The sequence below is a fragment of the Dinoponera quadriceps genome, unplaced genomic scaffold, assembly GCF_001313825.1.
Source record: "Dinoponera quadriceps isolate SergipeBrazil2010 unplaced genomic scaffold, ASM131382v1 scaffold676, whole genome shotgun sequence".
Classification (NCBI taxonomy): domain Eukaryota; kingdom Metazoa; phylum Arthropoda; class Insecta; order Hymenoptera; family Formicidae; genus Dinoponera; species Dinoponera quadriceps.
The window spans coordinates 122,964-147,312 of NW_014554818.1; the positions used below are offsets into that span (position 1 = coordinate 122,964).

General features: G+C 42.8%; 4 protein-coding genes across 6 annotated transcripts in view; 2 read left to right on the forward strand and 2 right to left on the reverse strand.

Annotated features, from left to right (window-relative positions):
* On the forward strand, positions 1–12,898 carry LOC106742152 (proteoglycan 4-like). Of its 3 annotated transcripts, XM_014614832.1 has the most exons (8): positions 1–807; positions 1,248–5,089; positions 5,207–5,370; positions 7,473–7,648; positions 7,718–7,928; positions 8,015–8,158; positions 11,859–12,017; positions 12,111–12,897. In XM_014614832.1, exons 2-7 carry the CDS (start codon positions 1,300–1,302, stop codon positions 12,009–12,011), a joined length of 4,638 nt encoding a protein of 1,545 aa, XP_014470318.1. In that variant the 5' UTR covers positions 1–807; positions 1,248–1,299; the 3' UTR covers positions 12,012–12,017; positions 12,111–12,897. The 3 variants fall into 3 exon arrangements, with proteins under 3 accessions (XP_014470318.1, XP_014470317.1, XP_014470319.1); XM_014614831.1 differs by having other exon boundaries at positions 11,859–12,898; XM_014614833.1 differs by having other exon boundaries at positions 2–807; positions 5,240–5,370; positions 11,859–12,897.
* On the reverse strand, positions 8,167–11,852 carry LOC106742155. The gene is made up of 4 exons (XM_014614835.1): positions 11,454–11,852; positions 11,168–11,356; positions 10,849–11,052; positions 8,167–8,551 (listed from the first exon to the last, which is right to left on the reverse strand). Exons 1-4 carry the CDS (start codon positions 11,559–11,561, stop codon positions 8,366–8,368), a joined length of 687 nt encoding a protein of 228 aa, XP_014470321.1. The 5' UTR covers positions 11,562–11,852; the 3' UTR covers positions 8,167–8,365.
* Positions 12,895–15,712, forward strand: LOC106742156. The gene is made up of 3 exons (XM_014614836.1): positions 12,895–13,068; positions 13,727–13,958; positions 14,837–15,712. Exons 1-3 carry the CDS (start codon positions 12,908–12,910, stop codon positions 14,936–14,938), a joined length of 495 nt encoding a protein of 164 aa, XP_014470322.1. The 5' UTR covers positions 12,895–12,907; the 3' UTR covers positions 14,939–15,712.
* LOC106742154 (fasciculation and elongation protein zeta-2) overlaps positions 15,157–24,349 on the reverse strand; it is a 15,448-nt gene continuing 6,255 nt past the window's right edge. The window contains exons 3-9 of the mRNA XM_014614834.1: positions 19,482–19,604; positions 17,722–17,878; positions 17,527–17,635; positions 17,140–17,402; positions 16,915–16,990; positions 16,766–16,831; positions 15,157–15,955 (exon numbers count right to left, since the gene is read on the reverse strand). Coding sequence (XP_014470320.1) covers positions 15,939–15,955; positions 16,766–16,831; positions 16,915–16,990; positions 17,140–17,402; positions 17,527–17,635; positions 17,722–17,878; positions 19,482–19,604 — 811 coding nt within the window. The 3' untranslated portion in view covers positions 15,157–15,938. The remainder of the gene's footprint in view (positions 15,956–16,765; positions 16,832–16,914; positions 16,991–17,139; positions 17,403–17,526; positions 17,636–17,721; positions 17,879–19,481; positions 19,605–24,349) is intronic.

Here is a 24,349-nt window from a genome sequence, read left to right on the forward strand (position 1 = left end):
AGAGACACTGGTCGACACAAGTGTAATTGTATCATCAATTATCGTTTTCTTTACCAAGTGCGAAGGAAGGATAAACAATGATATAACTAGACTTGCGTCAATTTGTTGGCGTTTTCGATTTGCTGATTCAACCCGACTCGGGTAGTGCTCGAGTAATCTACGCAGTACCGTAATCTATAGTTCAAGTTACGTATAGTTTGCAATACCGTAGCGATTAGCGGAGTGACGCTGCCGGAGTCGGATCGAGTTGTCAAATCGAAAACGCTATGTGTCTCTTGCTGGAAAGCAATCTCAGGCGGGCATTAACGGAAGCACCCAATGGCGAGATATTCGTTTGCCTGTCGTGGAAAGCAGCCAATACGAGAGGCGCGTAATCACTTCGTTGTGAATCATCTTTACGAGCGGACGTAACGAAGCTAAAGTATCTAGCTCGTATTCGTTAATTAATGATAAAAGTACGCTTGTTTTACGGTGTAAGCCGCGGAAAATGTCGCGTATTGTATCTCGCACGTGATAACGTAGAGCTTTCGATAGGGGTTCAGGGTAACGATACAGGAGTCGCGTCGAGTCCACGACGGACGTTTATTTGAATCACATTCCTCGTGCGTGGCTCACATCTCGTCCTTGTAAACATGGTGTTTGGACTCGTCGGAATAATTGTTTTTTTCCGCAAGATCGATTAGCGGGCGCGAATTTTGCGAATAACACTGCGGCCGAGCCGCGCGCGCGATTTACGCCACGGAACCGGCGTGCTATGTGATATTCACCGGAACCGGGGGAAAAGTATGGACGCATATTTGCTGCACGGTAAGCTCACCGATCTGCCATTAGACATATTATAAATTGGCGTTATGAATATTCGCTCGTAATGAGCGGGATTATCGGGTCGTCGTTAGCGGCGGCATGCCGTTTCCCTGCTTCGACGCGTCAACGCGTGAAATCGGGGAAGTTTCGTGCCTTCGTTACCCACTGCCTACGAGCTTATCTGGAATCACTCGAATCGTGCTTGTTTTCCCCGACATCCCTACGTCCGACGGTAATTCGCGTTACGATTTGGGAAACGGTAGCGTCATTGCGATAAAGATCGGATGATAGACGATCGTGGGAGATATCGTGCCGAGTATTTGCGCGGGCATTCGTGCAATGATCGGCCTTTACTAGGTTATGGCAGTTTTTATAAATACACACATGCGTGCGTCGTGTTGCCTACGGTAATTCATTGTGAAATTATTCTTTTTGCGAAACAGGAAACTGCACGATTTAGCGATAAACTTGGGCAACCAATCCCGGTACCTTACCATGGAACAGCCGGACACAACACAAATACAGGTTCTGAAATCCGAAGGACTAACCACTGATGTCGATGTCCAATCGATCCATGTCACGGAGATCGTCATTGATGAGGATACAAAAACTGCTGCTGCTGCTGCTACGGAAGATGGCCGAGATTCGTCAGTTGTGTGCGAGCCACAGCCGCAAGCTATCCTGTCAGCGGATAATGTCCATAGTAACGTAGAATCTAAGTCAGAAGATAGTGCGGACGTGAGCAACAGCGAAGTATTATCCGGCGATGTTCACAATGACGCGACTGATAACTTGAAGCACGATTCGGTGCAACAGAAGCCGGAGGCATACGTCCTGGAAGAGGAACCTATCGAGGTCTACGAGCATATTAAGGATGAAGTGAACAATTCAACTTACGAATTGGAGTCCTTGTCAAACGAGGAAGACCAAAGCCTAAATGTGATAACCGAGTCTAAAGTAGTAAAGGAGGAGAAGAAGGATGCGATACACGTCGCTGATATAAGCGGCGACTCTAACGTAGTGGAAGATGCCAATCAATCGGAAGTTGTAGATAAGCGGTGTCCCGAGCTGGACAAACCTGTCAGCGAGCACTCCGAGACGCAGATTAGCGACGAATCGGCCGGGGAGACGATCAAGGAGTTACACGAGAACGACAGTAACCAGAATAGCTCGATAGTAACGAACGCCGAACTGACCAAATTAGTAAACGACGAGACGGAAATAGTGGTAGTGTTAGAAGAGACTATCCCGGACGTGGACGCAGCGACGGACAGTTTCGTCATCGACTTGTGCGACAAGGACGCCGGCAAGGAGTGCAACCAGAAGACGACGGGCGTTCCGCAGGAGAAGAAGTCCCCGGAGCTCGGCGATTCAATCGACCGCGGCCAGGAGAGCGACGACAGCGCTATAATAGAGGTGATCGCGACGGAGCCGGTGCGGAGCAGCGAGGAGTGCGCGGCTGCGAGCGATAAATGTGATAAGGAAAATGCGAAGGTAACCGAGAACGAGGCAGCGACTGACGGAAGTACGAAGGGAGAGGAGAGTGGCAGAAGTCTGACGAACTCGTTGAGCAAGAAGGACGACGCACCGGTGCTCGGCACCGTCCTCGTCATAGACGAGGAGATCACGATTACCGAGGACGTCGGCCCGCCGGCGCCGAGTGCACCGAGACTTGAAAACGAACGCACACCGAGCACCGAGAGCAAAGAGGCGGACTCGACGAGGAAGAGGAGCGTCATCCAGGACATTTTCGACGACTGGGGCGTCGAGAACACGGACGAGGACGCGCAGTCGAGCTCGAAGGAGCACGACTCCGTGGAGATCGAGCTGAAGAGCCTGTTGGACGAGGCCAAGCCGGAGCAGCCTCCGAGCAAGCCTCCTCAAGCGGCCCTCGAGGAGACGGCCGCGAGCGAGAAGAGCGTAACGAGGAAGCCGGCCGGGCAAACGGAGAATCAAAAGAAGAGTAAGACTGCCGCGAACCCGGACGCGCCGTCGTTGAACGAGAAGGACTCGCCGAGAGGTTCGCGCGCGTTCAACGCGACGCTGCAGCACACCGCGAAGAACCGCTCCCGCCACCTGACCAGTCAGGTAGCGTCCTCGGCGGAGGTGACGGAGGTGTTGAAGGAGCGTTTTCGCGAGAAGCAGAAGGTCGTGGACGCTCCGCGCTCGCCCGACATATTCTTCGTGAAAAAGCTCACGCAGCGGCTGTCCAGCAAACTGGCCGGCAACCCGATACCGTCACTGCCACAGCAACCTGCCCCACCCTCTTCCACACCCGCACCACCGACGGTGGAGAACTGTGATAGGAACGCGACGACGATCAAGGACGGCAATTCCGACAACAAGGAGCTGTTGGCCATCTTGGAGGGCGACGTCGATCCCGACTGGGCCATCCTGAAGCCCCCGACCCTCACCGAGGAGAGCAAGGCACCAACGTCGAACGTCGAGCACTCCGATTACACCGTCGGCCCGCCGAAACTCGACCCCCTGGTCGAGCGGGAGATGGCGCTGAAGCAGCTCCTGGAGTTGCCGGTCTCGTCGTCCAAGAAGACCGGGACGCGGAAGAAGAAGACGTTCAAGCCGGCGCCCGGCAGGGCGTCCAAGGACGCCGCCGAGGCGAAGAGCCCTTTGGCGCAGGGCGCGAAGAACGCGCGCGCGAACGAGGAGCGCACGGAGCAGATCGACCTGGAGCCGGCGCGCGAGCGGAGCAACAGCCCGAAGGAGCAGGACGTCGGTCAGGCAGCGCGCGCCGAGGAGTCGAGGTCGGGTAGGAAGCGCAAGCTCACCGAGAAGGCGAGGGAGCACGAGCAGCAGACGACGATGAAGCGGCAGAAGGTGTACAAGGGTAAAGTCGCGCTCAGGAAGCAGGACGGCAACGTCGCGTCCGACGAGGGCTCGGCGAACGAAGCCCAGGCCGAAGCGGACGGTGCGTTGGAGATGCCGAGCGTCGACGCGAAGGAGCCGGACGGCGAGCGGTTCGACGGCAAGGCGGCGGAGCCGACTCTGAGCAAGCCCGAGAACTCGCCGCTGAGACGGCCGAAGCAGAGCCTCGCGAAGAAGGGCTCGCAGCCGATCACCAAGAGGAAAGTCGTGGTGAAGAAGCTGCTGCGCCAGAAGATCACGCCCAACAAGAAGCAGGTGAAGCTGAAGGCGAAATTAAGCCCGCCTTCGCCGAAGAAGACGCCCTCCCCCAAAGTGATACCGAAGTCGCAGAAACGAACGGCGAGCGAGAGCGCGTCCAGCGACGCGAAGCCCAAGAAGAAGAACATCAACGAGATCGACAGACTGCTGCAGGACGAAGGCGTGGTGAACCTGCTGTACGACGTGGAGCAGCCGGACAAGAAGAAGCGTCTGGTCCCGATCACCAAGTCGCGGGCGAAGGTGATGGATCTGCAGAAGGTGCAGCGCGAACTGAAGATCCGGAAGAAGCTCGTGCGCAACGCCGTGCTGCGGTTGCGCACCTCGTCCGGCAGCGTGACGAAGGTGTCGCCGAGGTCGAAGAGAACGGCCCAGCCGAGCGACGCCGCGGACAAGAAGAGCACGGCGGAACAGCTGACGTCGCCGAAGGCCCCGAACGCCGCCTCGCCCACGGAGTTTATCCTCCCGGCGAAGATCAGGAACGCCGCCGAGGCGTCCATCATCGTCAGGAGGCATTCGTCGAGCTCGTTCTCGAGCGCGTCCGGCAGCCCCAGGGTCAGCGTCGACACGCCGGACAAGCCCGCCGGCGAGGCCGCCAAGTCGACCGACGACGGCGCGGTCCACTCGCTGAGGTCGTCCGCGAAGAGGCGGCATTCGCAGGACGAGAAGGTCAGCGTGAAGAAGAGCAAGAAGAAAGCGGAGAAGCCCGACGCCGTCGACGCCGGCGTCACCGCCACCGCCGCTGCTAGTGTCACCGCTTCCACCACCACCGCTACCGCGAGCACGACCACCGCCAACAGCGCGGAGGAGAAAGGAGCGGTCGCCGCTGTGCGTCCGAGTAAGAAGTCGGAAATCAAAAAAGTCGCCAGCAAGCAGCAGGAACATATCCCGCCGGTCGAGAACAGCGTCACGTCGAGTAAAGTGACGACGAGGTCGAACGGCGCGGCAACGGGGAAGGTAACCGCCAAGAGCAAAAGAGCCGTGAAGAGCAAGGTGAGCTTCGTCAAGCCTAGCGAAGCCGAAAGTCCGGAGGATTCTTCCAAGGAGGAGGCCGAGTTGTCGGCCTGCCTCGCCGAAGCCGCCACCGCTCTCGCGATCGTCAATGCCGGCCGGTCTGGGAATAACGCCAACACTCGAAAGAGCAAAGGTAAAGACGATCGTGCATCTCTCATCGATATTAATACTTGGTATGATTGTTAAACTGATTGCGATTCAATCGGTTGGTAACGACAATACACATACTGAGTATCATAAAATATTCCAGTAAGTACAAGTATCGTGAAAATGTTGGAATTAGGTAATACCAAAACCGAGGCGCCAGGTCAATTCCGCAATAAGGAGATAAATGTACGACGGCACGGTAATCTTGTGCAATTAATACTTACGCCATCCTCATCGACGAGAGTAAGGAACGCCCTGACGTTGCAGGTGAGGATGTGATAATCAAATCCTTCGGTATACTTCAGGACGCAAATATAATACGGTTGACTCCTGTATAGCTCCGGCATCTACAATGAGAATTTAAGGTGTAAGACTTGAGCCTTAAGCCTTGTGAAATTGACCAACCACGGCCGATTATTCTTCTCATATTTAACTGTGATTGGTCAATTTTTTACAGCTGAGTGTTTAAACTTTAAGTCATACATCTTAAATTCTCACTGTAGATGCTTAACGCGGAGAATCCTGCAGTTTCGCGTTATCTGAGCTCCATGGGTCATCCGTAGATTATATGAAAATACTTGATAAAAGGAAGGTATAAAATTATTATTATTATTATCATTATAAAATGAATCTTTAACCCCTTAACTTGTACGCTCGAGTTAATTCGAGCGCGCTAAACAGACCAAACTGTGCACACTCGAGATAATTCGAGCGGCGTTGTATTTTATGCTGCTATAATTTTTCACACTCAAATATAATCGAGAATTGAAAATAACAATGTGAAAGCAAAGAAAACAATTTTTTTACATAAAAAAATTGATTTTTTCGGCCGGTTTTTTTCAAAAAAACTGTGCGTTAAGAGGTTAACGTTATAATATTAAATTCTCTTATTTCACTTGAAATAGTACTATATTTATGCAAAAGAACATCTTTTTAGAAGAGGCGTAGGAGAAAGAGATAAAGCGACAAGAGTCGAAAAGACTATGGTTCATATTCTCTTTTATCAATAAAAATGTCTGAAACGTAGCTTCTCAGCCAATCGGGTGGTTCCTAAACCACTTTTAGAGGCATTTTTCTGGATAAAAATGAGTTCAGAATATGGATTTACAAATGTGGTACCAGAATAGTATTTTTGTTTAAAGTATGTCTTTTAAAGGAAGACTGACGCCCTCTTAAAGTTCCGATGAATGCGCTCAGAATACTTGTCACGTTATTTGATTTCTATCGATAATGAAAGTTCAGAATACTGACTTAGAAATTTAAAGTTTACCGCGTTATACGGGAGTCTACTGTATTTCAATGGCTATATTTAACTATATTATTATTTGTTGTTTAATTATTAATTACAGATTAAAAGATTTTTTGTCAAATAACTCTAATCAGAATAGGAGTTTCTTATAGATTCCCGATCATAAAAAACAATGTCGCTTGCCCATCACATCAGGATTTAAAGTTGTTTTGAATTTTAAGATGAGAAACTAACGATTTATAAAAATAAAAAATATATAATAAGCCACTAATCGTCAATTAAATGGTAAAAATACGTGAATTATTTACATTGATTCCTCGTTAGCAAAGGATGGAAAATCGTCTCACAAATAGTAAAAGTATTTGTTTGTTAAGATTATTGTGCATAGAAAAGCAAGCACTTTTTTCCCGTTTAGCAAGATGAGTGAGAGCGAATAGTTGGATTTTAATGTAATGGGTTCTGTTCGTGATAAAATCTTTTCGTGATAAAATTTCTAAAATTTTATTAAAAGTGTACGAAAAAAGTATAATTCTAAAATGGCTGATGAAAAAAATGTGTCGAAATAAAGAAGTTTTATTAAATTTCAAAAACGAAGTCTTTTAAAATAATTTTTTTTAATTAAGTCACAATAAATTTCGACATTTTAGTAACACAAATTTATTTAGCCGATAAGTATTTTGATAAATAGCTGATGAAATCACAAATTTCTCATCTTAAAATTCAAAATAACTAAAACCTGACGCGATGAAATAATTTGGCCAGCGACATTGTTTTTGTGATGGGAAACCGAAAATCCATAAGAAACGCCTATATTGATTAGAATTATTTGACTTTATTATTTATTTTGACTATATAATTTATTTTGAATTATTTGACTCGGCCCGTTATTAGTACCGTGCATTATATTATTGTTAATTAATTAATATGATATGTTAAATATCCGAGAATTATATTACTTCAATCATTTAAATACATAAGAATGATCGAATTGAATTGTTATTAAATAGAGAGTTGAATAATGATGTGTCTGGAAATACTTAATAATTTTATGGATATACTTTCCTCATATCTCGTTTGCATATCTCGTCAGATCTGTACGTGTTATTTGTAACGCCATCAGGTGATGCAGGAGTTCAGAGAGGCTCTCTCGATATTAAACAGAGACGACAAATGTAGGGTAGTACTGTTGACTTCTACGGGCACGAGTTTTTGCGAAGGTCTCGAGCTCTCGACGTTATTACGCTCGAATAAAGAAGAACGGCGGACTGTCACGCAGGAATTAGCGCACGCTGTCAAGTAGGTATTTGAACAGCGAATATCGCTGAATATAGAATACCTTTTCGAACCTGTCGCTTCTCGTTTCAGAGACTTCATTAAAAGTTTAGCTACCTTTAACAAGCCTATAGTGGCCGGCGTACAGGGGGCTGCAATTGGACTCGGTGTGACCATGTTACCCTTATTCGACCTCGTGATCGCCAGCGATAAGGCGACATTCTGTACTCCTTACGCGAAATTAGGCCAGATCGCCGAAGGAGCCGCCGTCTACACTCTTTCGCACATACTGGGCAGCCCAGTTGTAAGTCTCACGCGCGCGTTATCGTGACGTCAATTCAAAAGGGAATTCATGTGTAAGAGACTAAAGTGTCTTCTTCGTTTCGACAGACGAGCGAGCTTCTGCTGGGTGGAAGAACGCTGACAGCCAGCGAGGCGTTAAGAGCGGGCCTCGTAACGCGAGTTCTATGGCCCGATCGATTTCAAGCAGAATTGGTACCATCGTTACGGGCCATGGGTGAGCAATCGTCACAGGTGAGTCACGTACGGCAATGCTTCTCGATTGTAACTTTAACGACGGGCATTCGCGTCGATGTTTACATTTATTATTGCAAGTATATTCTCGCCCAGTTTCGCTACATACGTTACTTCGCACATAATTGCACAGTATTATAGCCAAGCACGCTACTAACGGCTTTGTTCGGACTCGTTGAATCTTGCACGAGCGCCTTTTGTTTACCTTCACAAGCGATAGCAGTAAGCCATGTATGCGGGACCGGAATAGAGTAACTCCTGCACGTTTACTTCGGTCTTATCCTCAGTATTGAAAATGCATAAGTGCCTCTCCGGGCATGTGCATCGGTAATACGTCGAATACAGGTCAGTTCGTATGTAACCGCAAAATTCCAACGTATCGCACATTCTCTTCTGTGTAAAATCATATATAAAATTTATCATGCAGGATGTCCGATAATTATCTCGGGATCCGTGATGTGCAGGTAGATTAAACCGAATGGGAAAATTATGTACCGTTTTGTAAAAAATCGCGATAGTTAACGAAGAATGAATCTGTATGAGTTAAGGCTCTTGGATACTCGCTATGGCTATCCTTCTTTGATGACATCAGAAGCGAGGAAAATCATGTCAATTTATATGATAGTATATGTGGAAATAAAAGAATAGATGCACAAAATAACATTTATGAGAAACATTAGATCGGATTCTATGAAGAAAAATAGGTTATTTCTGAAAATGTCCTAGCAAAGATGAACGTCTGATTTCTAGAAGCGGAGTAACACAGTGAGAAATGAGGGAGGGGTATCGGTTGATACCCATCGTTGCTAAGACATCTTCAGAAATAAGCCATTTTTCTTTATATAGAGGCCAGCCTATTATTTTCAACGATCATTAATTCATATAGTTTAATTAATTTCTTATTGACTATTGCGATTTTTGCAAAATGGTACGTGATTTTCCTGTCAGTTTAATCTGTTCTATTTACACATCACGGATCTCGAGAAAGATTTCAAACACCCTGTAAATAATTATAGTAATAATAATGGCTATTATTATTATAATAAGATAATATATATTATCAGTACATATACAAGTGTTACATGATATATTGTACAAACTTAAGGAGCATCTTTCTGATGTAAATTGAGGTAGAAAATTATTCTATAAACATGGGTCCAATTCAAAACAGTTATCCATCTATAAATGTTAAACATTTATATTTATCTATAACAATTTTTAGAAAATTTGTTATTAAAAATGGAAAATAAAAAAGAACAAGTTTTCAAATTAAAAACTTAGTATACGGAAGGAAAGTTAATACTTAAGCTGAATTAAGGCTTCGGAGTAGTCAGCCAAGAACTTGGCGTTGACAGTAGCGACATAGTTCAGAATGACAAAAAGGATGAACTAATAGAATGCGTCTAGCAAGTGCTACAAATGCTTCAAAACAAGGAAGGAAAAGAAGAAACGCTTTGAAGGATTTGCAGCGTTTTCGCACTTATATGCGTGAAAAGTGGCGTGTTGACAATGAAATTTTGTGTTGCGTACTATTTCATTATTATTTACTTAATTGCAGGTGTGACTTGTGATATAAAGTGGACAAAAATCTAGATTAGCTTGAAATTTAAGCAGGGTCTATGAAGAGAATTTAAAGCTTACACCTTGAATTCTTGTTGTACACCCCGCTTTAGTCTCGATCTACAATAGATGAAGTAAGCTTTGAGCCGTAAAAAATCGACCGATTACAGTCGAATTATAGAGAAAAAATCATTTGTGATTACTCAATTTCTTACAGCTTATTACACCTGTATTATAGATCGAGAATTATACATAGAAGCATATTTTCTATTCCTTTCAATATCTGTGAAACCGTATGTTTTCCTATATGAACAAGGCCTTATTTCATATACCTTTCACAGCTATTTATAGATTGTCAGAAGGGAAAAGGAGAATTTCCGTCTATTTTCACAAGCGATCTTCAAGCGATCTCAAATGTTGTTTTATCCAAATATCTTTTTATTTGCAAATGACATGCAATATTTCACAACGCGTCATTTCTCGCCTATGAGGTCACGAATCAGATATGACTGTGGCGACTCCGGAATTTTAATAGAACGTTTAATGACGCGTGTGAACAAATAAGGACCGATCATGTTTTTCGTGCGGCTACTCAATTCATTTTAGGTCGCACCGTACTGCATATTAATACCGAAGGACGTCAATTTGAACAATTTATATAATCTTTATGCTTCCTTTCTTATTTTTCATTTTTAATAAAAAGAACGTACCAAAAAATTTTGTCATTATTCCATAAACTCTAAACATTCGTAGATAGTTTTGAATTGGATCCATGTTTATAGGATACTTTCTATTTCAATTTACACCAGAAATATGCTCCTTAGTTTGCACAATGTCATATAACATTCTCTCTCTCTCTCTCTCTCGGAAAAAAATCTGTTTTTTTCCACATTTTCAGCGGTTTTTTCGGTTTCTTTCCATGGACGAATGAAAAAGATGGGGAAACATTTTTCATTTTTTTTCGATTTCTTTCCGAGTAAAAATTGAAAAAAGTGAATTTTTAAACTATGTATATATATTACTATTATTATAGTTCTAATAATAATAATAACGCATATATATAATTTTATTATTCAGCAAAGTATTGAGACAATTCTCTCGTTGTGCGTCATCACACATGCAAGACGTACCTTGACACACCTGAATACTTGAACAAGACCGTGCTCCTCGTACGTGTATTTTTGCAACTTCCAGTAATGCGTCTGCGGGCACCTGCAATTCACCGTCACGTTATGCGGTATTAAGTAGCTGTTACTCGTATTGCCTTCTCCGTGCACTATCACCGCCTCCTGCCTGTGCGCGCATGTCTCCAGTTCCGCTATTTGCGTGCAGAACTGCCGAACAACGGTGACTTGTTAGGAATACATTAGAGGCCAAGTTGGGAAACGTCGTGACGTTTCGGGCGCTCACAGATATCGTCTCGATCGTCGGGTTATCCGTTTCGGTTACCTTCAGAAGCGATCTGTTGTTGAGTATCGCGGACGAATTGTCCGGGGTTTTCGTCCACCGCCACGGGCACTTCCTCCCATTCGGACAACGGCACAGCCTTTCCGTCAAACCGGACATCCAAAACAGGTCGTGGACCACATTGCATACCTCGTGAGATTCACAGAGATGTAAATCGCTCTCCCCCTGAACCTGTTTGAAAGAGTTCAACGGACCTTCGTCATGCTGTCGTGCACTTGCCGGAGAATTATTAAGTATTATTACGCGATAGAATTTCATATATACGAACTCCTTTCATATACTTCAACGTAACATTGTTATCCTTACTGCTGATTGTCGCGTACACGCCGGCTACCGCGCTTATCGTGCCGACGAACAAACAAACTCCGGTGAACATACTCGCGGCTTGAGCTTTGAGCGCGTTAGATTCGACTTGTCACTTGACTGTGGCGAGCGATTGATATTGACGCAAGCGGAATTGCTGATACAATCTCAATTCCACGTTTCCTCCCACATGACTCGTAATTACGAAACTTATTAATATTTATGACATTATATCGTTGCCTTCGGCGTCGCTCGTGGAGTAAATTTATACAGAGGTGTCGCAACACGCAGTAAATAAAAAAGAAAAAAAAAAATGCGGAGGAAGCCTATTATTTCACATTGTAAAAGGAAATCTCCGTTTTTCCCATAGTCTATGGAAGCAACCAAGGCTCTACTACGTCACAGCCTACGGAAAAAGTTAGACGCCGCACTCGAGTCGGAAACGTACCTGTTGATACAGCAATGGTGTTCCGCCGAGTGTCAGACTGCTATAAAAGCTTATATTGATGGAAAAATTCAATAGACAATGGTAAGTACTTCCGATTCGCGCGAAGAGAATCACGAGTTGCAATATTTGTTCAGGGTATTGTGCGACTATTTATCGTGGATGGTTAATTTCCAGTGCAACTACTACCAATATATTGTGACCCAACAATCTGTGTTAGAAATCGGGAATGACGATTTGTGAATAATACAAATATACGTGTAAGGTCAAAAAAAAGCATATACTTCTGGTGTAACATTCTACGTCAACGCACGATATTTTAGATATAAGATATTGAATCACTCTCAAAAACAGATGGACTATTTTACTATTAGAGATCATTTAGATATAAATTTATTATATATAAAAAAATATATTATAAATATATACAAATACTTTTCCGCAGTATGTTATTATTGTTAGGTTAAAAATAAAATTACATTCTGTATTGATTGTAACTGTATCTTCGGTGGACTAAATTTGCTGGCTAGCAAAACTTTTGCGACATCTCCGCAAGATATCAATTCAACATAAATGTATGTCGTTCTGTTGGTTTGTAATAAGGTGTAAGATTTTGTAAACGGCCTCGTAAAAGGTGTTATAAAGAGAGAAGATCCAAAAGTTGCTGGTTTTTAACTTTAACATAATAACTTTCTTACATGTGTGACAAATACGATAACTTCGAGTAAGATTATGAACGTTTCGCCGGTAACTTGGTAAAAACTAGAAGCAATAAGAAGAAAACTAAAAACAAAAAATCTGTTAATTGTGTCGTATCCAGGAGAAGTTTAGATTTTATATTGGCATACTTCACTGCTCAAGATGTTAAACGAGAAACAAAAGAACATCTACTATAATTTTTCCATCTAAAGCAATATATTTGTACGAGTGACATATTTTTGTAAAATTGACAAGTATTTCTATACCTAAAAAAAATGGCAGCAACGTTGCAGATACCGTGTACGTTCGAGTTTTCCAGAGGCAATGGCACCGGCGTGGCGGAAGCGATCGGAAATTGGGGCTTCTCTAACAGAGTATTTAACGCCGGCCACGAATTGCAACGTATTAAGTGTCTCTTCGCAAAAATGGATTCTTTGTGAGAAATGAGCTTTAATCCCATCGAAATCGTCGAGACCCACCGCATTACATATATATTCTCTGTGACATCTTTTAAATAAAATCAAATCAACATTTTACATTTTCAATGTCATCGAAGAACCCCGTCATGTCAATCTGTACACCATCGGTGGACTAAAAGTCACAATACTATTTTCCGACGAGTTTCGCTACATATCTCGTGTCCTTTAAGAGATTTTGTTTTTTTAGTCATTCTCTGGAGATATTACAGTAAGCAAGAAATCGTTTACACAACGTTATTTACAATGATATGTTATAACATCTAGCGCTTTCAAATATGTAGTTCTTAATGTTTTATATAACGTCACATTGTTAACAATATTTAACCCAAATATTAAAAATACTATTTCTACACTATAATTTTAATATTTAGGAATATTATATTACCAAATAACATTTTGAAAATATTGATAAAATCTTATGTCAAAATGCTTGTAAAATCCATATAAAATCAATATTTCAAAAGATTGATTTAATGTTTCTTGCTTACTGGGATATTTTCACATTGGATACGAGATGTGTTGCGAAACTCATGGGAAAATGTTGCAATTTTTAATCTGCCGACTATGTGTGTGTGTGTCAGAAAAAGTTAAGGAGATCGTGTCGATGGATTTCAGACGCAAACCGTCCGCCAAACCGGTGTGCGTCAAGTACGATTGCAGATATGATCCCGAAGCCTGGCACGTTAAGCCTAGTCCTGAAGAGTGCAAACCAGCATGGAGATTTCCTATAAACAGACCCCTAATCACTTATACATCCACCGCTACATCTCTAAAGGTCGCCAGTTTGATTAATGTCGGAACAGACTTGGACTACGTTATACCAGGCCGCACTTATGTCCAACAAGGCGTACGTACACATTCTTGCCGAATACATGTCAATCGTCTTGTATTCTCCAAAGTGAAAACTACTCGCGGGAAAAAAGGATTATGATGTCTATGTTTTGAATAGTCTATATATAATCATATAATATTATATATATCCTACATTAAAAAAAAATATTGTTATACAAATATAATTGAAGTAAATGCTTGTGTTTGTGGCTACCCACGATGTGAACTTAATTCAATCAAAATATTTCTTCCGCTTTTCATTCAACAGTATTTTTATTTCGTGTGGACATGTATAATTATATATGATTATATATAATTTTATGTGATTATACAGGATGTCCCAAACTAATCTCGGTTCCTGTGGTGTGCAAGTAGGACGGGTGAAACCGAACAGAACAGTCGTGTACCATTTTGCAAAATTCGCAATAATTAGCCATGAATTAATTATTTTGCCTGAACTAACCGAGCGCATGGGAAGGGGTGAGCGAAACTCGGTATAAAGAAAAATGGCTTATTTCTGAAGATCTCCTAGTAACGATGAATATCAACTGATAGCTAGAGGCATGTTTCTTTTCAGCACACAGCCCATATGCCACTCGTTGTTTGCTGCATCTCTTTAGAAATTAATTGATGCTCATCATTGTTCAAAAATCTTCAGAAGTAAGCCATTTTTTTAAATATAATGTCTAGTCTATCCCTTCCCGTGCGCTCATTAGCTCAGACAAAATAATTAATTCCTCACTAACTATTGTGAATTTTGCAAAATGATACATGACTTTTCTGCTCAGTTTCGTCCATTTTACTTGCACATCACGGGAATCGAGATTAGTTTGGGATACTCTGTATATAATCTTTTTTTTTCCCCGGGCTATTGTATGTTATATTCATTTTCAGACGCCGAAATGGTACCGACGTGGTCCGGACGGTTGCTGTCAACCTAGTTGTTTAGCTCCGCAATGTCCTGTACTGCGTTGTCCAAGATACAATTGTTGTTAATCAGTTGGTGGAATCCATTAAACGGGATATTCTTGTTCTCCCTATCTTGTTTCCTCCGAGTCACGATGTCGATCGAATATTTCCTTCGCTATTTGCAGACCTTCACTATTCGTTTATTCGCGCTACGTATACAAAAAGAAATAGAAATAGAAGTAGGGAGAGATACAAGGATGTAAGTGGTGATGCAATTAATAAATCAATCAACGAACGACGAGATCGAGAGTATAGTGAGGTCGTTCAATTTATTTTTCTCGCTTTAACAAACACAGTGTTCCGAACCTTTGCGCATTGCGTGAGAACAATTATGTTAATTGTATGGTGGGGCGGCAAGTGATTTAACTGACTGACACTGCAAGATTTTCACTCTGCATTGTGTACACATCGGATAAATGCAGTATCTCTAAATACGCTAACGTTACAACAATGTACACTAATTTGAATCTCTTAAAAGTAGAAACTGATCTCTATAAAGTAGCAGTTTACACGAGTCTAAATAGGGAGGAGCTCTGTGCTGCCATTGCTGACGACTATGCATGAGAAAACGTTCTCTCCTGCATGATCTTTATGTACAAAAAGGAAAATATATATATTTATATATGTATAAAACTGAATCGATATTACGCGAGTCAATGGTACAATATAAATATGAAAAATGTACGAGTGACAGTACAATCTTTTTTTGCGCGAGTCAATAACACATATGTTACGCGAATTATTAAAAATATATACTTACCGTACCTTAAGCAAGTAATATACACATGGTAATATGTAAATTAAGACTAGATAGAATATCAGAAAGACCTTATCTACTTCTACGGCGCCAATACAGATCGAGTGTGATCGAAGGTATAACTCATAAGCTAGTTGTTTTAACGTAGTAACACGCGGCACAATGACGGCTGAAAGCGTACTGGCAAGAAGAAGAGAGCACATTGCATCCGCTGACGTTGATTCGGTTTCGCTTTTTCTTTTCTTTTCTCGTTTCTCGACACATCCTGCCCTAAGTCGGGCATAATACTGAAATTATAATAGCAATCCCGTTAGTGTTTCTCGAAAGTTATTATCATGAATTAGTGACGCTAGTTGGTTTCCGTCGAAAGTTTATCAAGTTTTGTAAATGAGATTCAGTAAATCTGAGAATTAGCTTGGTTAGAAAAATAAACTCGACACAAATGTTCTACAAGTTCGAGAACTAAACTCAAAGGTGCAAATTTTAGACCCGGTTTTTCATTTTCTGGTTAATTTGTGGTTTAGGCTTAACCTGATGATAATGTAAAATTATATTATATTTTTTTATTCATGCTTAGTCATAGTCGCAAAATTAATTTGACACGGAACTTTCTTGTCCAACCTCTTTTCTCATGATTTTGTCAATGTTAATTTTACGACTACTTATTGATCGTTCGAGTAAAAGAAAAGTGTTCGTCCAATTTTATAAATTTGCTGAACCGATCACAAAGGTCATTTTATAGACACGTGCTGCCTACGTCGATTCTGCACAGCCAACAGTAAAGAGATAAACATCTTTTTGTTTGAAAGTATAACGCAAGAAACCTTGGCATGCGTTTTCTCGCTTCTGACGTCATTAACGACAGTCATGGTGACTATTCCGGAGCCTCATTAAACTTTAAAAGTTACCACTACAAAACTATCAATTTAATGAATAAAAAAGCATCATTTTTGCATTATTATCATAATAATGAAGCATTATTATTGCATTATTTTGCATCGTTAAGTCTAAACCACAAGTTAATTATGAAATGGAAAACCGGGTTTCGAAATGGGTGATTAACGAAGCAAAATTGAATTGAGTCTGAACTTCATTACCTTTGAGTATATAATCCGTCAACAGAGTGGGTACAGTTGGGCTATCCTCGCTAATGGCTTTTAGTACTACAAATGAAATTATTGTTGATACGTATGTATATTTAGACGCACACATGTGTGGCGATAGTTCACGTTGAATAATCACTTACTTTTGATAAGTACTTGCAAGGCTTGATTGTTCGGCGGACCGCTGTCCGTATGATATGGGATAACAGTCGTCAGGTACTGCAAAATAATAAATTACAGTCGTCTCTCTTTCTCCTTCTTAACTTACAAATCAATCGTCCGCAAGCGCCATGCGTTCGTTGATATTGTTGATGCCGCATAAAATGCAGCGGGCGAACGCGTAATTCGACACGCCGGTGTTGCGTTACCTTCGGCTCCTGCAAAGACCTATGCTGCGGTAACGGACTAGTACCATTCTGCATTTGATTCCTCTTCTTTGTCACGTGATGCTGCCTACGTCGATTCTGCACAGCCAACAGTAAAGAGATAAACTGATTCTTCAGCTCCTTCTCGTACTCCAACTCGTCCCTGAGCGCGAGCTCGGCGATCAGAGTCTCGCTCAAGGCTGCGACCAAGGACTCCATCTCCCCGAGAAGCTCCGTCAGCTGACTGGAGGACAGTTGCTTCAATTCTGAAAACACGTTTAAACGTTTAACGCTTCGTTCTTTCTTTCCTTTCTTTCTTCCGTTAGAGGTACTCGAGAGATACTCCTCGTCGGATAGCAGAGAGCGAGGAATCGGATTTCGGAGTATTACTTTTCTCCTGGAGCGGTGATCCGAGCACTTCTCGGCTTCTTTCCAGCGCCTCGTCGCTGTCCAACAAGGAACCATCTGAATCCGGGGATCTCTCCATTGATGGACTCTCCTGCGATGACAGGAAGACGCAATATCATAAGCCGCTCGTTAAACCGTTTATGCCGCGCCGAGAATGATTTATCACGCCGTGATTACCTGCATTATGTCATCTATCTCACGCAGAACCTCCTCGGCGGTCTTCAGCGGTTCCTCCGGGCTGTGAGTGTCGGTACTGCTGGATAAGATTAAAGCATGCATGTCCAAATCTGTCGCAACCGCCTCATCTTCGCTACTTAAATCCTCTAGCTCGGGTCTACAGCGAACAGAACAAAAGCATCGAATTTAAGCGCGCTAACGATGATCGACGGTCAGAACGGGCGCAAAGAACATGCGGTCAATTCGTCGTAAGTAAAGGAAAGTCGAGAGAGCGGTCGTTCTAAACGTTTCTCGTTGAGCACACGTAGCTCCCTGTCGAGCAATTGAGCCGTGTATGTCACAATTAAGGCTCCTGTTCCCTCGCCCCAGCTATCTAGATTAATGACGTCAGAAGCGTGAAAATGCGTATGCACAAATTCTCGCGGGATACGCTCGAAGCCGAGGGATGTGTCCGTAAGATGTGAACTTGCGATCGATGCACACTTGTGAAATAGTCCGAAAATTCTCCTCTCTTGTTTTACTTTGACAATCAATCAATAACTATGTAAAATTAATGCGGCAAAATCACGAGAAATGATAGGCTAAAAAAGAAGGTTGCACGTCACGTGAATTTTACGATTATTTATCGATTATCAGAGCTGCGAGATTGCTAGAAATGTGACATTACCGTCGGATTCAAAGTGACGATTACTTACGATAAAATTATGGCAAGATGATGATTTATTCGGAATTAACTTTAGTAAAATTCGTGGTTTTTTATGCACAAATAGCTTGTTCATGTTTTTCGTCACTTAATGGCGTAAGGTAAAACAACATTCTTCTTATATTCTTATTCAATGTACATTTGTGTATGTGATAATCTCTGAAATGTCTTTCAGATGAAAGAGAGGAAACTATTTATAATTCTTCGGAGATATTAAAATTTCCATTTCTTAAAATATTGCTAAGTCGCCTTTTTATATAATTCTTTGCATAGAAAAAGTAGATTTTATTAAGTTTTGTGGTCACGATGCTAGAAATTGGTTGGTGAAACATTTAGCCATGTAGCCAATCCATTTGCCGCTTTTCTGTAAAAGCCGCAAAAGTTGATTGACTATTATAGCGCGCATTTTAATATGAAGCTTTTCTTCTCATAGTTGATAAAATGCATCTGAAAACGAGCCTTATTATCGAACAGTTTTATTAAGTTTCTCCACAGTTATTATGTACCTAATTTTCTAATTGTTATATATTATATATAGTATATCAATATAAAACATCAAAATACTTTGAAATATTATGAAAATATGAGTTAAAATGTTTTACTCATCTTAAAGGTAAATGGCTCTTTTGAGCCTTTATATCAACATTTTTATTTCTGTAATTTTGTTCTAAATTACCATCTTACCAGCTTTCCAAAAGTTCCAGGTAATTTACCGGTAATTTACCGGGCAAGTTAAATTGTTTTAACCGTCAGATTGGGTCACTTTCACCTCTAATTAGAGCGAAAGGAAAGGAAATATGCTCAATTAATCGCAAGTGCCATTTTATGAACATTGATTCGACGTATTCCGCAAGGATTTTGGGCATACGTTATCTCGCTTCTGACGTCATCGAGCAAGACGACTGTAACAAGGGAGATGGGAGGGGAGTCTTAATATCTCCTCATAATTCTGCGGATTGACATATTCGTGCGTGGCAACATTCGACCGCACTGCAAAGTAAATCGACGAGAAAGTAATCGAACGCGTGCGTGCGATATCGGGACGCGACATACTCACCTCTCCGTCGAAGCTGGCGCTTCGTTCAAATTTAAAGCGGGCATGTGCATCTTCCTCGCGTAGGACTTGCTCCAATCGATGGGCAGTATATTGCCGAAAGTCCCGGTGATGGTCCACCACATCCTGCAAGAAAATTTGACGTGTCAGATATATACCGGCTCTTTCTCTCGTACTGATAAGTGCTTCAAGCGATAACACGCTGACGCATGAAACATTCCGAGACGTCTGCCGAAAGTCACACGTTTCGCTCTCACCGGTGTTAGTCGCTCACATGTCGCGCGTAGTTTTTTCCTAAGAACATACGCGCGTGAACAGACGCGAGTCTCCTCGTGATGCATTTCCTCCAGGCCGTGTTGCGTCTTCCGGTCAAGGAAAACGACTTCGCTTCGATTCTTATGTCACAATTCGCACTCTCGTGTCATCGGTTTCTTTCGCTCATGATATTACCACGAGTGATTCATGTGTTCCGTTCGTCGGGAACACGACGCGGCCTTTCCCCGTTCCTCTTTCCGTTAAAAGTGCTTGCACACACGTCTCGTAACATTTTCCGGCCCTTTAAAGGCTGATTAGCCGGGGGAATGATAGAGATGTCAGGTAATTTTAGCACGAAGGACACGGTTTTACGAGGTATTACAAGAGCGTGACGCTTAATGCGCGATCGATAAATGCAGATGTTCCCGGGGGAATGATATAATGTTGCGGTATTATTAAATCGCGACGTACAACACACGTACGTACACACACACGCACAACGCAGTATCCCACGATTTCGAGGCGCTTTCACGTTTTCGAGCGCGTTATAGAGACACGCGGTATTTGGGACACATTTAGGACACATTCCGTATACAGGCGACAGGACAGACAGAGAGAAGCGCATGTGAGAGAGAGAGAGAGAGAGAGAAGCGGGGAGGGGAAGACAATTCGCAGAGTCTTCTCGTTTTCTGGGACGCCGCATGAATCATTGAAGCTGTGGGCGTTTCCTGCGCTACGGGCGTACATGTACGCACTGCATAGATAAGGCGTTTAATCTTGTGCAAATAAAACGCCAGTCAACGACGCGGCGGCATGCCCTGGGAGGAAGTGCGATTTTTCACGCGGACGCCGGTAGAACGCCGGAGGAAGGAACGAGGGCATCTTTCATTCGCGTCGCGAATTTGCAAACAATGTGTCGTGGGAGTCCGCGCAAAACGGAGACCGAATCCGCGGCGTTACCTGGGGACCGACGTAATGATCTCTAATTAGCCGCTCTTACGAATTTTTCCCTCGCGAGAACCCGTTCTAATACCTCCGCGATCGATAAATCGACGGCCGCCGATAAATTTCTCACGACGCTTTGTTGTAAACGGGAGCGATTTAACGTAGAAACGCGTCGACGAAATCTTCGATGCAGAATCTAAAGGGGATCGACATTCTGTCTGTTTCCGCCTCGAGAATCGAACTTTTGGAGAATAATGATGATCACACTCAAATTCCAGTACTTTCTAATCGCCGATTGCGCGAATCACTCCGTACACAGAGGAAAATATTAATTGTGCTGTGAAGGAAAGCAATTATTTGGCTTATTTCTCTTCTTCTAAATAATGGTTATCCTAAAGAACATTTTCTAGACAATAGTATTAAAATATATCACAAATATTAGAAAAGTTCATTATCATCAAAAGAAGAATTTGCCCTCCTTTTAAGTATATAATAAACTTTCGAAATCGAAGAAAAGTTAAATTCAGCCAATTTGAATATAAGTAAACCGAAGTTTTAGTTTTAGTATTTTACTTTAATATTCTGAAATACTAAACTTACACAGTAAAAAATTTGGTGTCAAATTTAACACATTTCATATGTCCCAAATGGTTCACATACATTTTTGTGTTAATTTAATGTGACGCACAATATGAATATATTTAAAAGTATTGCAAATATTACATCAATAATTAACACAAAATAAATATCCATAATAGTTCATATATCCATAAGTATTATTTAACATTTACAGATGTTGAATATCGAGTCTTGACACAAATTATTGAGATAACGTAAATATAATATATTCTATTACGGGTATATATTATAAATTTATTACAAAAATTTTAACAAGGACCGATTTTTACACAAGTACAAACTGTTTCTTATTGTATAGAATTTTGAATATATTTTAATCAATTTGATGCTTATGATGAATTTATACTTGTGGATATATAAACTTGTGAAATATACTAAATACCAGAAAACACTAGAAAAAAATATAATATTACTTGAATGCAGTATATATTTTTCTGTGTGTAAAGAAATGAATCGCACCTGGCCTAAATAATGCGACTTGAAGCTACATAGCTGAGACGATCGGTTTCCTTGACCCACCTGAATATTACAGACGTGATTGCATTTGCGGAAATAGAAAAACGTTGTGACGGATATTAGAAAAAGCCGACGCATTGATCGGCTATTCGATATCGTGGGTTAACAAATCGAGGTCAACTCAGTCCACTTGAGTTTCTGATTAAAGTACCTTCATCTCCAGCGCACGCGTTTATCAGCACCGAGGGCGTCTCTCGTTGAATTCTGCTTGTGCGAAATCCATGAATTTTCGAGCGAATCTCATTTTCTGCCGGGAAACTGAATTTTCACGCGAATTCCTTCAAATTAAGATAAATCGCGAGTAAAATTTCCTTGCCGCGCGAGATTAAACAGTCCCGAGAACACGAGCAAATTTCGAGGACCTATCGAACTCGCCTCGCTTTTGGAGCGCATCAAACCGAGAAACGAGAAGATGCGCAGTGTTGAGACTTGCGCATATTTATTTATTTAAAATCAACATACACGCTCTTCCGCGCATAGCTCCCCTGCAAATTCGCCCCTGAGGAGGGTATCGTAGCTGGTAGTCGTCGTCCGAGGCGCGTGCGCGCCGATATTGACGTTCGTCCCCTATTCGGAGGGTGGTGTAAGCTCGATACGAACGAAGGAGCAAAACAGAGATTAAATTTTCATGCCGTGCGGCATCAAAACACCATAAAAGAGGACGAAATCCGCCACCTCCTCCTTGCTTTCTCACAAATTCCTCCCGAGTCTACCCCGGGTTAATCTCGGGTTAAGAATTCGCAGGGGGTTGAATATCGATCATTGATTCGATCAACGATTCGATCATTTATCAGCGCGATATTCAAGCCGTATCTAACGATAGACGTATCTAACCTTCGGCTCGAGGAGCGCTTCCGGGGCGACCGGCGGTGCTACCTGGGTATACGTTACTTAGTCGCGCGTTAGAAAGTACGCTTACAAAATTACGTGGAAATTGCGTTTAAACGCGTCGAATCGCGACGACGGGCCGGCGTAATGCGCACATGATGCTGCCGCGGAATGTGCAGGCGCGCGCGCGCCCCGCAAACGCGTGCATTCGCATCGCCGCGGCAGCTTTGTCGCAATCGCGGGTCGATGGCCTTATTAGTGCGGAATAGAGGACGTTCCATTTGGATACTAGCCGCCATCACCCTCGCCGAGAGTGCCCTTTAATAATACCGCACGTACAACGCGGCCGATCGATGGCACATTTGAATCGGAGGGGCCGTGAGTCACCGGAAACGCTTTTCGGCGATGAAAGAAAGACAGCCAAGTCGGCCGAGTCTCGAGCGGTGTGCTAATTGATTTTCCATTTCTCCCTCAAGATGAAGAGACACGCACATGTGTACATTTGTATCACGCGGTTTGTCGGCTTGCGTCGATCAAGTTTACGAACACTACGCCGCGAAGACGAAGACTCGCTTTTCCCCGCTCTCCGTTCGCTTTTCCTGTTCTCGAAAACGCCCGGTGGAACGCACCTGCGGCAGAAGGGACGGCTCGCACCTTCAAGGGGCGCGGAAAAAATCAACGAGCCGACCGGAGACCACATAATGTGTCTGCATAGCGGCGAACGGCGGGGCTCGATATGAATTTAACGGCTCTGTGCGTGGCTGGGCGCGGAAGATGAGACAATTTCGCGCTTCGTTGAATTTCACCTGTTCGCTCACGCTCGTTAGCGCAACCTTGTCACCGTCCCCGTCGTTTGCGCCTTATGACGAAAATATTTGCCAGGGTCGTCCGCCGTGGTGTGTGAACGACCCTCTCCGCGCAATTGTCAAAAATCCGCCAGACGGTTCTGCAGCTGTGAGACGCTCTCTACGCCGAAATGTCCGATGTCGGAGATTCCCGATTGCCGGTTTCTTTAAAGCGTCGCGCTGATCGTCTCGGGATAAATAATATGCGGCCGGTTAAATAATATGTGAATACGTTAAATAAATATGTTGTGTCTCGCGACGCTCCGTGCGCGGAACTTACGTGAACCGTGCGTGCGTCAGCGGGTTCTGCGAAAGAGATGTCCCCGGTGAGGCTGCTGCTGTGGCAGATCTCGTCGTACCTTGTTAGGAGATCCACGAGTACACCGCCACGGCATTGCCAAATAATAAAGAATAAAAAACAGCCGGGAATGTAGAGGATCGCCGGGATTATATAAGAACTGTTGTCGAATGCGTTATGTATTTTTGTCAATAAAGTAAATGTATAATTACTATTGGTATTTTTTATGTACTAATTTGTACTAAAAGAGGGATATTATGTATTAATTTGTACGAAAATGTACTTTTTTCCGTTTAACAATGAAATAAAATGAAAATAAAAAATTTGTCTTATAAAATTGTAATGTCGACTGATAAAGATATATTATTAGAAGAGAAGGTAGTATTATGTCTTTTGTAGATATCATATCTCCCCTTGATATCTCCGCTATTAGGTGATGAATTCTAGCAATTACTTATGGAATAATTTACTTGGTAGCTCGCTGTTACGCAACGGCGCAAATATACACTAGCCGGCAATTTTTATAATGCATCTTTGACTTCGAG

Bases quoted from the DNA above. Each gene is read 5' to 3' on its own strand.
- LOC106742156 (XM_014614836.1), top strand. From the start codon at position 12,908: ATGGCAGCAACGTTGCAGATACCGTGTACGTTCGAGTTTTCCAGAGGC. The intron at 13,069-13,726 runs GTGAGAAATGAG...GATGGATTTCAG, and splicing joins TTCGCAAAAATGGATTCTTT to ACGCAAACCGTCCGCCAAAC. The intron at 13,959-14,836 runs GTACGTACACAT...ATTCATTTTCAG, and splicing joins GCACTTATGTCCAACAAGGC to ACGCCGAAATGGTACCGACG.
- LOC106742152 (XM_014614831.1), top strand. From the start codon at position 1,300: ATGGAACAGCCGGACACAACACAAATACAGGTTCTGAAATCCGAAGGA. The intron at 5,090-5,206 runs GTAAAGACGATC...AAAATATTCCAG, and splicing joins CAACACTCGAAAGAGCAAAG to TAAGTACAAGTATCGTGAAA. The intron at 8,159-11,858 runs GTGAGTCACGTA...TTTTTCCCATAG, and splicing joins TGGGTGAGCAATCGTCACAG to TCTATGGAAGCAACCAAGGC.
- LOC106742155 (XM_014614835.1), bottom strand. From the start codon at position 11,561: ATGTTCACCGGAGTTTGTTTGTTCGTCGGCACGATAAGCGCGGTAGCC. The intron at 11,053-11,167 runs GTAACCGAAACG...GTTGTTCGGCAG, and splicing joins ACAACAGATCGCTTCTGAAG to TTCTGCACGCAAATAGCGGA. The intron at 8,552-10,848 runs GTACGTCTTGCA...GATTTTACACAG, and splicing joins AAGTATTCAGGTGTGTCAAG to AAGAGAATGTGCGATACGTT.